The following is a 19,175-nucleotide window of genomic DNA, read 5'->3' as shown; positions in this document are numbered from 1 at the left end:
AGTGGCTGAGGATAGTGGTGCAGCTGGTAGGATATGCCACATGACAGTTGAAGTCACTCACCTTGACCTCTCGTGTCAAATCATTGAACGTCTTCATGCACTGCATCCATGTGCGTGGTGCGATGCTCCTGGCATTCACCTCGTGCACGACTTCCTCCCACTGCCTCTTCAGCAAGTGTCTGGAGGGCCTCCTGCCCCCCTGTGGATAAAGGGTGCCTCTCCATCCATCCACCTCTTGTACCAAGGCCTCTAGTGCATTGTCCGAGTACCTTGTGCACACTTTCTCGCAGGCCCAGCCATTCCTCAGTATATTGCAGCACAGAGTTAGTTGCCACACCAATTCCAGGTCTCCCTGCAGTCACAGTGCACCTCCCCTTTAAGAGGTGCAGGCTGCCTTTAAGAAGTGCGAGCCACTCCCGATATCGGGGCCCCCTGCTGGTGCATGCGACCAATCAACAGTGCAGGTAGCATTGGCTGCGTGAAGCAATCACTGCAATCACCAGGCAGCACGAATGTTACTTGCTGCCTGCATCTCAACGACCGGGCGCGGGTTAATCACGCATCGCGATCCCAGTGCCCATTCTCGGGGGTTAACTAATTTAATCCCCAGAGTGTCTATTGACACCACTGTGTAAGCCAATGAATTGCATTGCATCAGCCAATGAGTTGGAGACAGGGAAGGACTTATGGTAGCCTGACAGCAAACAGCAAAGCAAACAAAGTCTATTTACAGAGTCTATTTAAACATGCATGACCGAAACTACAGCAAAGTCTCCCAATAAAAGCACTGTGATTTCTCCAGCAAAATGCAGTGAGTGGAGGATAGCTACATAATACAAATTATGTGCATAAAATCAATCCCAGTCACTTACAGCAGCGTGGTCTCCAGGCATGATTTAAGGGGGAATTACCCAATCATTTCCATTCTGGCCTGGTATAATGGTGTCATTATATGCAGCCCTTAAAATTCACTTGTCTGTGCATTTTTCAGTGAGGGAAAGAAGGATGTTTGCACTACAATGTAAATGGTGATATATGTAAATGGCATGAGTATAACTAAGTGGAAAATCAGGCCCACAAAGAATATGTGCTACTGATATTGTTGGCATGAAAGGACTCCATGTTGTTGGCTTAATTAAGGAACAAACAATGTCATTTGCTGGAACCACCAAATTGAAAACATGGATTTAGCTTTTTGGCATGGAAAACAAATATAGTAGATGTGTGTCTGTTTTTTTATCATTTTGCACAAGTTTTCACAGGTCGTGGTGAACTATACATGCTACACCGAATACACGTTACATTATAAAATACAGGATACTTGTAGGCACGTGGGGCATATCTAGTTGTACAGCTCTATACATTAGGGTAGGGATGTTCAGCGACAGGAGCAGGCACAATCCTGGACAAGCTTCCACATTTCCCCCCATATCTCATCTTTTATATTTGGATGTAAAAAAATTTAACAATATGCAAATCCAACAACAACAACTTGTAACTCGCCTTTAATGTAGTAAAACATCCTAAGGCGTTTCACAGGAGCGTTATCAAACAAAATTTGACACTGAGCCACATAAGGATATATTAGGTCAGATGACCAAAAACTTGGTCAAGGAGGTAGGTTTTAAGGCACGTCTTAAAGGAGGAGAGAGAGAGAGGCAGAGAGGTTTAGGAAGGGAATTCCAGAGTTTAGGGCCTAGGCAGCTGAAGGCACAGCCACCAATGGTGGAGCGATTAAAACTGGGGATGTGCAAGAGGCAAGAATTGGAGGAACGCAGAGATCTTGGAGGGTTGTAGGGCTGGTGGAGGTTACAGACAAAAGGAGGGGTGAGGCCATGGAGGGATTTGAAAACAAGGGTGAGAATTTTAAAATCGAAGCGTTCCTGGACTGTTCACATATCACCCCTCAGCAAGCACAGGGGTGATATGTGAACAGGACTTTGTACGAGTTAGGATACGGACAGCAGAGTTTTGGATGAGTTCAAGTTTATGGAGGGTGGAAGATGGGAGGCTGGCCAGGAGAGCATTGGAATAGACAAGTCGAAAGGTAACAAAGGCGTGGATGAGGGTTTCAGTAAAAGATGAGCTGCGGCAGGGGATAAGACGGGCGATGTTAAGGAGGTGGAAATAGGTGGTCTTCGTGATGGGAGTGGCTATGTGGTCGGGAGCTCATCTCAGGGTCAAATAGGATGCCAAGGTTGGGAACGGTCTGGTTCAGCCTCAGACAGTGGCCAGGGAGAGGGATGGAGTCGGTGGCTAGGGAATGGAGTTTGTGGCGGGAACTGAAAACACTTCATGTTCAACTGAACACAAAATCTATTAACGTTTGTATTGCCCTGTTACCATCTTCAGCTTCTCACTTGAGATGAATCGATCTAAAGTGAACTAATTAAGCATCACTATCAACGGATTAACTATTCTCCTTCCAATCGAATCATTTTCTGGTATTGACTCATATCTCCTGGTGCCTTGCAGGCAACTGTTTAGCTGCTTTTTGTAATGGTTTTAGAATCTTACAGCACAGAAGGAGGCCATTCGGCCCATCAAGTTCTGTAGTGCCATGACGCCTGACAGATGGGTCTGTCTCAGCTCGTGGCAACCCCAAATTAACCTTGTTGGATTTGGTACGGCCAGCCATAAATCTGACATAATCCAGGTCACATTGTCACAACCTGCAAGTCCAGTAGTTTCAACAAGGACAAGTGTTAACCCTTCTAACCATTGCACTACCAAGGAATTGGTCAACACTATATCTACGCAAATACCATTCCTGCTGCAAAAGAACAGCATTCATGTCACCAGGAAACAATTATGGAAGTGAGGAGGGGGTTGGGGCGGAGGAAGTCTTAAAGCAGGGGAGGGTTCAGCAAGCTGTTGAAAACAGAAATGCCACCCTGAATACCGTAAGCTTAGTTTTCAAATGTCTGAAATGGAGCCAAGGTAAAACCGGTGGACTATCGGCAAGGGGGAGGGAAATGTCTCCATCACCGCAATGCATGTTAAAAATCAGGAAGGTATTCAAATGTTCCTTACAACAATCTGCAGCTGCCAAGTGGAAAAGGTTGCAATGCTTAAGGATGCAACTTTGAAAAATGTTTCAAAGTAACAATTTCTGTCACACTCAGCAACTTTGGCATAAATATTACAAGACACTGTAGCTCCCCCATTTGAAGGCGTCCTATAATCACAAGAATGTTGCGAGATCATTTCAAATCAAAATGCTTTGTGAATGGATTTGTGATGTTGCAAATGTTTTGAAGTAGGCGGTCAAAATAAAATGAAAGCATACTATGTACTCCGATGGCTTGCGTAGCTCTATTGACAGAAATATATTAGGAGAATGCAAATAGTCTAGATTGCTAACAGATTGCAAGACTGACATTTTCTGGCTGATAAGGAGCAGGTTGTACAATTCATTTTTCTGAATCACTGTTTGAATTAATACCACATGCAATTATTAATAAGCTTGCTGTCCATGTTTTTGGAGTCCATACCTTGGCTCTTTCCAGACTTTTCCTTTGCTCGTGGAATGCAGCTGGACTCTTTAGAGCTGGAATAATAAACAAAACAAATCCAAACTGGTTAGCAGGAAGATCAATAACTCGAATTACAGTTTGTACAATGTCCCAAAATCACACATGCTCGCTGCAGTCGATCTCACAGGATGCTGCGTTCAATTTCATGATGCCACAAATTGCTTTATTGGCAGAAGCTGAAATTAGGCCTCTTCCTAGACATAGTATAATAATTATATATAATCAGCTCTAAGTTATACTTGAAATCACAATGATATCATTCAATTAAAACAAAACCCATCCGTGGATACATGGTGCTCATTATGACAGCACAGAGTGGGAAGGAGCTGCTAAGTGATTTAAACCAAAGAACTAGAGACTAAGGCTGAGCGGAGCATAAAGGGAGCCACGCGAGGAATGAAAAAAGTGACATTATAAGACAACGAGGAGCGCCGAGGGTAAGTCGGTAAGTATTTAATCCATTGGTTAGTGTTTTCAGTTTTTGAGGGTTATTGGGGATAAAAGGAGCGAGAGCAGAGGTCCGAGAGCAGAAGGAGCAGGACCAGTGACCGAGAGCAGAGCATATGAAGCTGAGACCAACTCAAATACAAGCAGAAGTTTGAAAGAGTGGCATCAGAGGACAGCAGGTTGGTCACTGGGTGGTGAGTTATACATTTTTTTGCTCTTTAAGCTAGGGGAGTGGTTTAAACTAGGAACCTACAACTTGCTAATACTTTATTAAATTAATAACTTAAACTAGATAAATTAATTTAAAAAATAACTAAAAATAAACCAAGTGAATTAATTACACAAAAACTTTAAGTAAGTAAATAAATAAAACAAGGTTAGATAGAGATGGCAGTGCAGGTGATGTGCCATAACTGCAGCATGTGAGAGTTTGTGGAGAGCAGCGTGATCCTAGGCAACCACATCTGCAGTAAGTGTCTGCAACTCGAGGAACTTCGGCTTGGAGTTGTTGAGCTGGACTCCAAGGTGCAGACATTGCGGTGCATCAGGGATGGGGAGAGTTAACTGGACATTTCGAACCAGGAAGCAGTCACACCCCTTAGGTTAGGTAGTGGTTTAGATTTGGTCAGTGGTCAGGGACAGGAGGATGTGACTGCGAGTCAGGCAGGTAAGTGGACCCCAGGTGCAGTGATGGAGGAGCCTCAGCGTTTGACTTTGTCCAACAGGTACAAGGTACTTGCTACCTGTATGGATGAGAACAAAGACTTCAGGGGGGATGAGCAAATTGACCATGGCATCATGGTACAGGAGGTCATTCAAGTGGGGGGAGCGAAAAGGAATGTGGCAGTGTTAGGGAGTAGGATAGTCAGGGGGATAGATACTGTTTTCTGCAGCCGCGACCGGGAGTCCTGAAGGCTATGTTGCCTGCCTAGTGCCAGGGTTAAGAACATCTCCTCGCGTCTGGAGAAGATCTTGAAGGAGGGGGAGGATCCAGTTGTCGTGGTCCATGTATGATCCAACGACATAGGTAGAACTACGGATGAGATTCTGCTGAGGGAGTTTGAGGAGCAAGGCTCCAAATTAAAAAGCAAAACCTCAAAGGTAAAAATCTCTAGATTGCTACCTGAGCCATGCACAAATTGGCATATTGACAACCAGATTAGATGGTTAAATGCATAACTGAAAGGATGGTGTGGGAAGTGGGGGTTTCAATTCATGGGGCATTGGCACCAGTACTGGGGAAAGAGGGAGCTGTTCTGTTGGGACAGGCTCCGCTTAAACTGGGCTGGGACCAGTGTCCTGGTGAATCGAATAACTAGGGCAGTAGATAGGGCTTTAAACTAATAAGAGGTGGGGAGGGTTCAGGTAAGGGCAAATTTGTAAGTCTAAAGGGAAAGGTCAAAGCTGTACAGCAGAGTAGTGATTTGCATAAAAACAAGCAGAGTGTGTCAGGAAGGGACAGAGAATTTAACAAAGGTAATAGGGTTTTCGTGACTAAAGTCACATCAGGGAAAAATAGCAAAAAGTTAAAATTAAAGGCACTATATCTGAATGCATGAAGCATTCGTAACAAGATAGATGAATTAATGGCACAAATAGAGATAAATGGGTTTGATCTAGTAGTTATAGTGTTGGACAGATTATAAATCAGGAAATTAGAGGAACATGCAACAGGAGTAATGCAATAATCGTAGGGGACTTCAATCGTCATATGGACTGGGCAAACCTAATTGGCAAAAGTAGTTTGGAGAACGAGTTCATGGAATGCATTCAAGACAGTTTTCTAGAACAATATGTCAAGGAACCAACTAGGGAACGGGCTATTTTAAATCTAGTATTGTGTAATGCGACAGGGTTAATTAGTAATCTTATAGTTAAGGATCCTCTGGGGTAGAGTGATCATAATATGATAGAATTTCATAATCAGTTTGAGAGTGATGTAGTTAAGTCCAAAACTAGTGTCTTAAATTTAAACAAAGCCAATTAAGTAGGTATGAGGGGCAAGTTGGCTAAGGTAGATTGGGAAATTAGGTTAAAAGATAAGAAAAAGCGGGCATTTAAAGCAATAACTCATAATTCTCAATGAATATACATTCCCTTGAGGAATAAAAACACCACGGGAAAAGTGATCCAACTGTGGCTAAATAGGGAAGTTAAGGATAGTATTACATTAAAAAAGAGGCTTACAATGTTGCCAAAAAGAGCAGTAAGCCTGAGGATTAGGAAGGTTTTAGAAATCAGCAAAGGATGACCAAGAAATTGATAAAGAGGGAGAAAATTGAATGAGAATAAACTAGCAAGAAATATAAAAACAGATTGTAAGAGCTTCTACAAGTATATAAAAAGGATGAGATTAGCAAAAGTAAACGTGGGTCCCTTAGAGGCAGAGACAGGAGAAATTATAATGGGGAATACGGAACTAGCAGAGATATTAAACAAATATTTTGTATCTGTCTTCACAGTAGAAGACACAAAAAACATGTCAGAAATAGTGGGGAACAAAGAGTCTAATCAGAGTGAGGAACTTAAATTCAGATTGGTAAAGAAAAAGTACTGGAGAAATTAATGTGACCAAAAGCTGACAAATCCCCTGGACCTGATGGCCTACATCCTAGTGTTTAAAAGAAATGGCTGCAGAGATAGTGGATGCATTGGATTTGATCTTCTAGAATTCCCTAGATTCTAGAACGGTCCCCGTGGATTGGAAGGTAGCAAATGTAACCCCGCTATTCAAGAAAGGAGGGAGAGAGAAAACAGGGAACTTTAGGCCAGTTAGCATGACATAAGTGGTAGGGAAAATGCTGGAATCTATTATTAAAGATGTAGTAACAGGGCACTTAGAAAATCATAATATGATTAGGCAGAGTCAACATGGTTTTATGTAAGGAAAATCGTGTTTGACAAATCTATTAGAGTTTTTTGAGGGTGTAACTACCCAGGGAGATAAGGGGGAACCAGTGGATGTAGTATATTTGGATTTTCAAAAGGCATTCGATAAGGTGCCACACAAGAGTTTGTTACACATGATTAGTGTTCATGGGATTGGGGGTAATATATTAGCATGGATTAAGGATTGGTACTTCCATCCTCCATAAACTCCAAAACTCTGCTGCCTATAACCTAACTCACACCAAGTCCTGTTCTGCCATTACTCCTGTGCTCGCTGACCTACATTGGCTCCCGGTCCAGGAATGCCTTGATTTTCAAATTCTCATTCATGTTTTTAAATCCCTCCATGGCCTCACCCCTCCATATCTCTGTAACCTCCTCCAGCCCTACAACCCTCTGAGATCTCTGCGCTCCTTCAATTCTTGCCTCTTGCACATCTCCGATTTTAAATCGCTCCACCATTGGTGGCCGTGCCTTCAGCTGCCTAGGCCCTAAGCTCTGGAATTCCCTCCCTAAACCTCTTCACCTCTCTACCTCTCTTTTCTCCTTTAAGACGCTCCTTAAAACTTACCTATTTGACCAAGTTTTTGGTCACCTGTCCCAATATCTCCTTATGTGGCTGGGTGTGAAATTTGCTTGATAACACTCCTGTGATGCGCCTTGAGACATTTTACGACGATAAAGGCATTATATAAATGCAAGTTGTTGTTGTTGTTGTTTGACAGACAGAAAAGAGAGAGCAGGAATAAATGGGTCATTTTTGGGTTGGCAGGTTGTAACTAATGGGGTGCCGCAAGGATCAGTACTTGGGGCTCAGCTGTTTACAATCTATATCAATGATTTAGATGAGGGGACTGAGTGTTATATATCTAAGTTTGCTGACGATACAAAGCTGGGTGGGAAAGTAAGCTGTGAGGAGGACGCAAAGAGACTGCAAAGGGATATAAACAGGTTAAGTCAGTGGACGAGAAGGTGGCAGATGGAGTATAATGTGGGGAATGTGAAATTATCCACTTTGGTAGGAAGAATAGAAAAGCAGAATATTTTTTAAAAGGTGAGAGACTGAGAAATGTTGGTAGTCAGAGGGATGTGGGTGTCCTTGTACATGAAATACAGGAAGTTAACATTCAGCGAGCAATTAGGAAGGCAAGTGCCTTTATTGCAAGGGGGTTGGAGTATAAGAGTAAGGAGATCTTGCTGCAAATATATAGGGTTCTGGTGAGACCACACCTGGAGTACTGTGTACAGTTTTGGTCTCCTTACCTAAAGAAAGATATACTTGCCTTAGAGGGGGTGCAACAAAGGTTCACTAGATTGATTCCTGGGATGAGCAGGTTGTCCTATAAGGAGCTATGGGGCACGATTTTAACATTAAAAAACGGGAGGGTTGGGGGTGGGGGGGTCATTCAAAATTGCAACCATTTCAGATTCCCCCCCAATCTACCCATTTCTGATATTCACCGGGGTGGGACAAAGGGCGGGCGACCAACCCGCTCTCAGGAGGCGGGCTGGTGACTAAAACCTTTCTCGGAGGCTGCGGTGCTCTATTTTTACAGATTTTGCAATTTCAACCTCTGGGGGCCAGGATCCCTGGGCCTTCTCCTTCACACCATGTGAGAGGAGGCGGGTAGGCTCCAAACCGCAGGTAGGTGCCTTTCTAGCACAGCTTGAGGGCCCGGAGGAGCAGGAGTGCTTCCCCCAGACTCAACAAGACTACCTGCAGCGATCCCCAATGATCGCGAACTCCCCCCAGAATCTCTGACCCCCCCTCCCATGATCGCGGCCCCCATGATGACCCCCTCCCCACAATGATCGTGGTCCCCCACGATGGCCCCCAATCCTGACACCCAGCGATCATGGACACCCGCGATGACCCCTGATCCCAACACCCAATGATCACGGACACCCGCGATAACCCCAGATCCCAACACCCCCCACCCAGTGACTGAACCCCGATCCCATCCCCCCCATGAATGACTCCCCCATCGTGCTCACCCATGCCCATCGGTGCCCCCATATGCCCGTCAGTGCCCCGTGCCCACCCATGCCCCCCATCCATACAATCAAAGACTTACCTGAAGACTTACCTTTTCACATCCTCTCCCTGGCTGCTCTCCCATCCAACAGAGGCCAGCCTGTCAATCAGGCCGGCCAGTCGGACAGCAAACCGACAAAAAAAATAAAAGACGTCCTTACGTCAAAATCGTAAGGACATCTGGGAAACCCGTACTTCCGCAATTTGAACCCCCACCCCCTTCCCAGCTCGGGGTCAAAATCATGGCCATTGAGTGAAATGGGCCTATATTCTCTGCAGTTTAGAAGAATGAGAGGTGATCTCATTGAAATGTATAAAATTCTTAGATGGCTTGATGGGGTAGATGCTGAGATGCTGTTTCCTCTGGCTGGAGAGTCAAGTTCCGCACCCATGAGGACGGCCTCAACCGGGATCTTGGCTTCATGTCACGCTACACGTAACCCCACCAGCGAACAAATGTTATCTGTTTTTAATATAACGGGTCATTTGCTGTCTTTCTCTTCCTTCCGGATGTTTCTATGTTTCTGCCTCTCTCTCTGTTTTTTTTTGGTTGTTTGTATATTCGGTGGCCTTGTAGGTAACACCTCTCTGTCTGCACACTGTGATTGCCTTGGCAACGGGCAGTTGGAAAGACGATCTGTAATCACCAGGTATTGTTCTCTGATTTATAAATGCGAAGGGTTCGAGGATTTCATTTCCACAACATTCACCTGAGGAAGGAGGAAGCCTCCGAAAGCTTGTGAATTTCAAATAAAATTGTTGGACTATAACTTGGTGTTGTAAAATTGTTTACAATTGTCAACCCCAGTCCATCACCGGCATCTCCACATCACGGCTACCATCGACACCACAAACTGCCGGCTCACAGTGGAAAGGATATCCAAGAAGATCGCGCATATAGACACAGACATCAAGTTTTTACAGAGCTGCAAGAAAGCAGACAAGATCCCGAAAGGACTACAGATCACGAACCCACTCAAGTCCACATACAACTCGGATTACACTGAGAGACTCTGCCGTCGTACCTCTCGCACACTCCGCAACCATCTCGTACACCAACTCTACAGCAGACGCCGCAACCTCGAAACTAAGATAGAGTCCATACTCTCAACCTGTACTCAGGACACAGCAGACCAGCTACGAGATACCGCCAAACAGACGAGGCAACGGAACGGCGCTGCCCACATGAAAACCAAGAGCAGGAAGCTTGAGAAACTCGGCATCACCACCAGCATCGACCAAGCTTCCCCTGGTACCACGGTTGCAACCACAGGGAAGTCTATCGTCAATTTGTTCGACCACACCCTTCAACCAGACGAAATCGAAGTTCTCAGCCGAGGGCTCAATTTCTGCCCCACTACCAAAATGGACCCCATTAGTCTCGCGGCGGAAACAGAGGAATTCATCAGGAGAATGAGGCTCCGGGAATTCTTCCACAAACCCCAAGATTTCAGCAGCGAACCCAATGAGACAATCAACGATCCGGAACAGCAGACAGAGGGATCCGCGGTACAGCAACCGAAGAGGAAAGAGTCACACTGGACTCCTCTGGAGGGTCGCTGCCCTCAGCTTGACATGTATGCTCAAGCTGTCAGGAAATGCGTCAATGCCAGATTCATCAGCCGCACTCAGAAGACAGTCCAGAATGTCACCCGAGCACAACGCAACGCCATCAACGCTCTCAAGACCAACCGCAACATCGTCATCAAACCAGCGGACAAAGGAGGAGCCATCGTCATACAGAACAGAACGGACTATTGCAAAGAAGCATACCGACAACTGGACAACCAGGAACACTACAGACGGTTACCCGCAGATCCGACCAAAGAACACACCCACCAGCTCAACAAACTGATCCAGACCTTCGATCCAGACCTTCAAAGCATCCTACGCACTCTCATCCCACGTACTCCCCGCGTGGGAGACTTCTACTGCCTCCCAAAGATACACAAAGCCAACACACCCGGACGTCCTATCGTATCAGGCAACGGAACCCTGTGTGAGAACCTCTCTGGATACATCGAGGGCATCCTGAAACCCATCGTACAGGGAACCCCCAGCTTCTGTCGCGACACTACAGACTTCCTACAAAAACTCAGTACCCACGGACCAGTTGAACCAGGAACACTTCTCACCACGATGGACGTCTCGGCACTCGACACCAGTATCCCCCACGATGACGGCATCGCTGCGACAGCATCAATACTCAACACCAACAACAGCCAATCTCCAGACGCCATCCTACAACTCATCTGCTTCATCCTGGATCACAATGTCTTCACCTTCGATAACCAGTTCTTTACCCAAACACACGGAACAGCCATGGGGACCAAGTTCGCACCCCAATACGCCAACATTTTCATGCACAAGTTCGAGCAGGACTTCTTCACTGCACAGGACCACCAACCAACGCTATACACCAGATACATCGACGACATTTTCTTTCTATGGACCCACGGCGAGGAATCACTAAAGAGACTACACGATAACATCAACAAGTTCCATCCCACCATCAAGCTCACCATGGACTACTCCTCAGAATCAGTTTCTTTCTTGGACACACGAATCTCCATCAAAGACGGGCACCTCAGCACCTCACTCTACCGCAAGCCCACGGACAACCTCACGATGCTCCCCTTTTCCAGCTTCCACCCTAACCACGTCAAAGAGGCCATCCCCTATGGACAGGCCCTGCGAATACACAGGGTCTGCTCAGACGAGGAGGAACGCGATGGACTCCTACAGACATTGAAAGACGCCCTAGTAAGAACGGGATATGACGCTCGACTCATCGATCGACAGTTCCGACGGGCCACAGCGAAAAATCGCACAGACCTCCTCAGAAGACTAACATGGGACGCAACCAACAGAGTACCCTTCGTTGTCCAGTACTTCCCCGGAGCGGAGAAACTACGCCATGTTCTCCGCAGCCTTCAACATGTCATCAATGACGACGAACACCTCGCTATGGCCATCCCCACACCTCCACTACTCGCCTTTAAACAGCCACCCAACCTCAAACAGACCATCGTTCGCAGCAAATTACCCAGCTTTCAGGAGAACAGCGTCCACGACACCACACAACCCTGCCACGGTAACCTCTGCAAGACATGCCAGATCATCGACACAGATACCACCATCACACGAGAGGACACCACCCACCAGGTGCATGGTTCATACTCCTGTGACTTGGCCAACGTTGTCTACCTCATACGTTGCAGGAAAGGATGCCCCAGAGCATGGTACATTGGCGAGACCATGCAGACGCTGCGATAACGGATGAACGGACACCGCGCAACAATTGCCAGACAGGAGGGTTCCCTCCCAGTCGGGGAACACTTCAGCAGTCAAGGACATTCAGCCACCGACCTTCGGGTAAGCATACTCCAAGGCGGCCTTCGAGACACACGACAACGCAAAATCGTCGAGCAGAAATTGATAGCCAAGTTCCGCACCCTTGAGGACGGCCTCAACCGGGATCTTGGGTTCATGTCACGCTACACGTAACCCCACCAGCGAACAAATGTTATCTGTTTTTAATATAACGGGTCATTTTTTGCCGTCTTTCTCTTACTTCCGGATGTTTCTATGTTTCTGCCTCTCTCTCTCTGTTTTTTTTTGGTTGTTTGTATATTCGGTGGCCTTGTAGGTAACACCTCTCTGTCTGCACACTGTGATTGCCTTGGCAACGGGCAGTTGGAAAGACGATCTGTAATCACCAGGTATTGTTCTCTGATTTATAAATGCGAAGGGTTCGAGGATTTCATTTCCACAACATTCACCTGAGGAAGGAGGAAGCCTCCGAAAGCTTGTGATTTTCAAATAAAATTGTTGGACTATAACTTGGTGTTGTAAAATTGTTTACAATGGAGAGTCTAGAACTAGGGGTCATAGACTCAAGATAAGCGGTCAGCCATTTAGGACTGAGACGAGGAAAAATTTCTTCACTCTGCGGGTCGTGAATCTTTGGAATTCTCTCCCTCAGAGGGCTGTGGGTGCTCAGTCGTTGAGTATATTCAAGACTGAGATTGATGGATTTTTGGACACTAAGGGAATTAAGGGATATGGGGATAGGGCGGGAAAGTGGAGTTGAGGTAGAAGATCAGCCATGATCTTATTGAATGACAGAGCAGGTTCGACGGGCCGTATGGCCTACTCCTGCTTCTATTTCTTATGTTCTTATTAATGATTGTACTCTTTGCTTGTCTCAAAGAGCATTCTGCCGTGTTTAATCAAAGTCTTGGAATGACCAGCTTGCATTAGATTTTCTGTTCAAGTAGATCTCCTTCAAAACTTACCTGCTGAAATTCTTTCTGCAATATTTAAAAAACGTAACTTCAGGTAATTTAGGCACTGTGTTTTAACTGAGAAACAAGTGTGTGTGCTTCTTCCAGACATTTAATTATTAAAATGAGGGAACGATTATCTTATCCGGTTCATCCACTTTACTGTCCAATTTTGGAGAGAACTACTGTGAAACATGCTCCGATTCATCACGATGCAGTGCTGCTCTTAATGGGTACAGCAGCTCTTTGCATGCACAAAGGATAAACTACTCCAAACATTACTCTTGAAGAAATGGCAGTTCTTAACTTATGGGCTGAAGGGTGAGATTGAGGTCAAATCAATGTCACACCCAGCCCACTCATTGAAATAGGCAGGTTTGTCACGACAAACAGCCGTAATACACTTCAGAGAAGCTTGCCGTGTAAACAATGTGATCGGTGAATAGCTATCTTGGCTTGCAGTAATGCAGAGGTTAAATTGTATTTAGAAATTCCCCTTCTAGAATTTAATCACATTTGAATATTCAAGAAAAGAACTGTACCTAAGAAAGCGCCAGCTCTTTGCTAAGCATTATGAATTGTATCCTTCTGCAATGACACTAACAGCACATCCAGTGTTTATGACTCCGAACACACAAAGAAAGGCACCTCCTCCATACAGAATGGTTTCTTTTAATGTAAGAGAACCTTCGCTGATGTGATCCTTATCCTTTCACCTGTCAGCTGTGATGATGCATAAACTGAGCTACAAAGTTTTGACTGCAGCAAAATTATCCCTGCTGGCTTTTTTTTTAAAGTTACTGATGGTTATCTTTCAATTTTGATTAAAATTTTTATGGAGCTGCACCTGGTTTATGTTTATCTCATCCATGTACAGTAACGCAAATGTCAAACATTATCATTTAAAGTGAAAATAAAAATAGCAGTGCGAACAGAAATGTAGCTGAACATTGGCCTAGAAATTGGATTGGGCCTGAATCGGGGCACACGCTGCACGCGCCTAACGCGGCTAGCGGCAGGACCACGGCAAATTGGTCCGCCGGCCTCATTTGTTTATTGCCGTCGAGCTGCAGGCACCATTCGCGGCCTAGAGAGGCAGCTTGCCAGTCCTGGGAAGCAGCAAGATTGGCCGGCTGAGGTGCTAAGCAGGGTCTGGTAAGGGGAGGCAATCGGGAGGTGGCGAATAGTGACCTGCAGCAATCCTGCTAGCTCCACAATAAGGTAAGTTTAAAAAAAAGTTACAACTTACCTTTCGGGAGACAGCCTCCAATGATCCCTTTAAGAACTACTGATTTGGCTGCCAAGTGCCTGAGAATACTGACTGCAGCGTGCACACCACCTGCTGCGGTCAATCGCTAACAAATTTTGTAAAGGGGGCCTAAAAGAGGCATTAGTTTCCCTATAGTTGTTCCCGGCATGTGACGGAAAATCCTCCCTAATATCACTGCATTGTGCAGCAAAGTCATAATGATAGAAACATGCACCACTGGTATTTGTCCATAAGTGGTAGTTAAGTCAGGAGCAAATTGGGACTAGGCATAAACTTACTTAGATTTACAATTTGCTTGTAGTAGATTTTCACACACTGGGGTAGATCTTGACTTTGTCAAGACAATGACATTGAAGTCAATGGAAATAAAAAGCGGGAGAGATGAGAAACGGGCAGCCGACTCGTTATCACCCATTTTACATTTTCGCACAAAGTCAAGATCTACACCACTGACTGTGGCATCTGACTATATTATTTTTCTGACTAGATCCAGTTTGCTGCTCAGTATGCAGTGGAAATGAAGTGATCAGCATTTATCCGGACCCTCGGAAACATCCCATAGCACTTCAAAAAGAATTACATTTCTATTTGAAGTTCAATGACTGCTGCTATGCAGAGCCATTTTGAACTGAGATGAATGACCAGTTATCTGTTCTAGTGTTACTTTGAAACGACAGCACAGAAACAGGCCATTCGGGCCAACTGGTCTATGCCGGCATTTATGCTCCACACAAGCCTCCTCCCTCCTTACTTCATCTAACCCTATCAGCAAACCTTTCTATTCCTTTCTCCCCCATGTGCCTATCTAGCTTCTCCTTAAATGCATCTATGCTATTTGCCTCAACTACTCCTTGTGGTAACGAGTTCCACATTCTTACCGTTCTTTGGATAAAGAAGTTTCTCCTGAATACCCTATTGGATTTATTAGCGACTATTTTATAATTATGACCTCTCGTTTTGGGCTATCCCACAAGTGGAAATATTTTCTCTACATCTACTCTATTATTATCTGAAAGACCTCTATCAGGCCACCCCTCAGCCTTCTCTTTTCTGGAGAAAAGAGCTCCAGCCTGTTCAGCCACTCCTAAAAAGTTAATCGTCTCAGTTCTGGTATCATCCTTGTGAATCTTTTTTGCACCTTCTCCAATGCCTCCATATCCGTTCTATAATATGGAGTCCAGAACTGTGCATTATACTCCAAGTGTGGCCTAACCAAAGTTCTATATAAGTTTATCATAACTTCTTTGCTTTTCAATTCTATCCATCTAGACATTAGCTCTGGTGCTTGATTTGCCTTTTTTATGGCCTTATTAACCTGTGTCGCTACTTTTAGTGATTTGCGTATCTGTACCCCAGATCCCTTTGCTCCTCTATCCCATTTAGACTCTTATTATCCAAGCTGTATATGGCCTCCTTATTTTTCCTACCAAAATGCACCACCTTATCTATATTGAAATTCATTTGCCAATTACACGCCCATTCTGTAGGCTTATTAATGTCCTCTTGCATTTTGACAAATTCTTCCTTTGCTTTAACTACACCCCCACAATTTGGTGTCATTCGCAAATTTTAAAATTGTACTTCCGATTCCCGAATCCAAATCGTTAATATAAACTGTGAACAACAGTGGTCCAAGCACTGATCACCGTGGAACACTACTTCCCAGTCTGAGTAACTACCCTTAATCCCTACTCTCTGTTTTCTGTTTTGTAGCCAATTTGCTATCTATTCTGCTACCTGTTCTCTGACTTCACATGCTCTCACATTAGCCATGAGTCTACAATGCAGTACCTTGTCGAAGGCCTTTTGAAAATCCAAAAATATTACATCTACTACGTTACCCTTGTCTACTCTTTCTGTTACTTCTTCAAAGATTTCAAGTGGTGTTGATAGAGGGAGGAATGCTGGCCAGGTCAGCTTGAGAACTCCCAGTTCTTTGTTGAATAGTGCCGGGAGACTTCTAATGTCCACTCGAACTCCCTGACCTGGTAGACAGGACCTTGGTTTAACAATACAGTTCTGCCTCAGTACCAGCTTCAGGAGTGTCAGCCTCAATTACATACTGTGGTGGGACACGAAACCGCAAACTTCTGATTCAGAGATGATCGTGCCATGAAGAGGCGGCAAAACAGTGTACAGTTAATGAAAAGGTTATAAGTAGATAAAGTTCAAACAGAGCCATCTCTAGGTTATACAATTTGGACATGGTTTATGTATTCTGACATTATCCCTTGAAGAGAAGGGAACTGGCCACTGGGTAGACTGATTCATTGACCTTTCAGCTGATGGCTCTATAGAGAGTAGCATTCCTTTAAGATTCAACAAACACTCGAATCATCTGTTCATACCCCTGTTATCCTATACTGTGTGATAAAGCACAAAGTGGCCAATGCCATACCATACCCTATCAGTTTCTAGCACAGCTGCTATCACCTGTCAATGTTAACTGAGTACTTTGCTCTTTATATAATTCTGATCTGCACAAGCTTTTTAAATCGAAAAACTTCTACCTTAAGATTGAATAAGAAAATACACAGAGAGACTATGAGAATAGATTAGTGGCTAACATAAAAGGGAACCAAAAAGTCTTTTATAAACATATAAATAGTAAAAGGGCAGTCAAAGGAAGCATGGGACCGATAAAGAATAAAAAAAGGGATCTTCCTGTGGAGGCAGAGGGTATGGCTAAGGTACTGAATGAACACTTCACAACCGTCTTGACTAGAGAAGAAGATATTGCCATTGTAGCAGTAAAGGAGGAGGTAGAAACGATATTGGATAGAATAAAAATAGATAAAGAGGAGAAACATAAAAGATTGACAGTACTCAAAGTAGAAAAGTCACCCGGTCCAGATGGGATGCATCCAAGGTCACTGAGGGAAGTAAGGGTGGAAACTGCGGAGGCTCTGGCCACAAATTTCCATTCCTCCTTAGCTATGGGGATGGTGCTGGAGGAGTGGAGGATTGCAAATGTTACATCCTGCTCAAAAAAGGGGAGAGGGATAAACCCGGCAATTACAGGTCAGTCAGTCTAAGGTCGATAGTGGGGAAGATTTTAGAGACAATAATCTGGGACAAAATAAATTGGCACTTGGAGAAGTATGGGCCAATAAATGAAAGTCAGCAAGGAGTTGTTAAAAGAAAATCGTGTTTGACTAACTCGATTGAGTTCTTTGATGGAGCAACGAAGAGGGTTGATGAGGATAGTGTGGTTGATGCTGTGGAAATGGACCTTCAAAAGGCATTTGATAAAGTACCACATTATAGACTTGTTAGCAAAATTAAAGCCCATGGTATTAAAGGGACAGTGGCAGCGTGGATACAAAATTGGCTAGGGGACAGAAAACAGAGAGTAGTGGTGAACACAGTTGTTTATCAGACTGGAGGGAAGTATACAGTGGTGTTCCCCCAGTATTAGGACCACTGCTCTTTTTGATATATATTAATTACCTGGACTTAGGTATAGACAGTATAATTTCAAAGTTTGCAGATGACACGAAATTTGGAAATTTGGTAAACAATTTCTATGATTCTATGATAGTAACAGACTAAAGGAGGACATGGACAGACTGGTGAAATGGACAGACTATTGGCAGATGAAATTTACGCAGGGAAGTGTGAAGTGATACATTTTGGTAGGAAGAATGAGGAGAGGCAATATAAACTAAATGGTGCAATTTTAAAGGGCGTGCTGGAACAGAGAGACCTGGGAATGCACATACACAAATCTTTGAAGGTGGCAGGACAAGTTGAGAAGGCTGTTAAAAAAGTATATGGGATCCTGGGCTTTATTATTAGAGGCATAGAGTACAAAAGCAAGGAAGTTATGCTAAACCTTTATAAAACACTGGTTAGGCCTCAGCTGGAGTATTGTGTTCAATTCTGGGCAGCACACTTTAGGAAGGATGTTAAGGCCTTAGAGAGGGTGCAGAAGAGAGTTACTAGAATAGTACCAGGGATGAGGGACTTCAGTTGGGTGGAGAGACTGGAGAAACTGGGGTTGTTCTCCTTAGAACAGAGAAGGTTAAGGGGAGATTTTATAGAGGTGTTCAAAATCATGAACAGTTTTGACAGAGTAAATAAGGAGAAACTGTTTCTAGCGGCAGAAGGGTCGGTAACCAGAGGACACGGATTTAAGGTGATCGGCAAGAGTGCCAGAAGCAACACGAGGAAACATCTTTTTAGGCAGAGAGTTGTTATGATCTGGAATGCACTGCCTAAAAGGGTGTTGGAAGTGGATTCAATAGTAACTTTCAAAAGGGAATTGGATAAATACTTAAAGGGAAAAAATTTACAGGACTATGGGGAACGAGCAGGGGAATGGGACTAACTGGACAGCTCTTTCAAAGAGCCGGCACAGGCACGATGGGCCGAATGGCCTCTTTCTGTGCTGTACCTACTATGATACTATGAAATTGAATACTTAGGCTGTGCAAAGTGAGGTCATCGCAGGTATTTAAAGGTGTACTGTCCATCTTACACATTTATATTTAGAGAAGTTGGACACCGCAATGAAATTAAATTACAACTAATGTATACAGAAGGACATTATATATGCAAGCACCTCCTGTGTTGGACTTGCGTGTCTGGCGTTGTTATCAATGTGTGAATAAAACCCTTTCTTTCAAGAAGATTACAGTTGTTTTGTGGCAAATCAGTTCAATCCTCTCCTCTTTCAGGATCACTTCTGTCCAATCCCCACTGAATGTCAC

At 44.4% G+C, this 19,175-nt stretch overlaps 1 protein-coding gene across 4 annotated transcripts in view; it reads right to left on the bottom strand.

Annotated features, from left to right (window-relative positions):
* Nucleotides 1–19,175, bottom strand: part of LOC137341237 (myocardin-like) — a 635,026-nt gene that overhangs the window by 68,233 nt on the left and 547,618 nt on the right. For all 4 annotated transcript variants that reach the window (XM_068004310.1, XM_068004312.1, XM_068004313.1 and 1 more), the window contains one exon: nt 3,495–3,550. In XM_068004310.1, the coding sequence (XP_067860411.1) occupies nt 3,495–3,550 (56 nt within the window). The remainder of the gene's footprint in view (nt 1–3,494; nt 3,551–19,175) is intronic.

This window comes from Heptranchias perlo, chromosome 23, assembly GCF_035084215.1.
Source record: "Heptranchias perlo isolate sHepPer1 chromosome 23, sHepPer1.hap1, whole genome shotgun sequence".
NCBI classification, from domain to species: domain Eukaryota; kingdom Metazoa; phylum Chordata; class Chondrichthyes; order Hexanchiformes; family Hexanchidae; genus Heptranchias; species Heptranchias perlo.
This window is presented reverse-complemented; position numbering and strand designations above follow the sequence as displayed.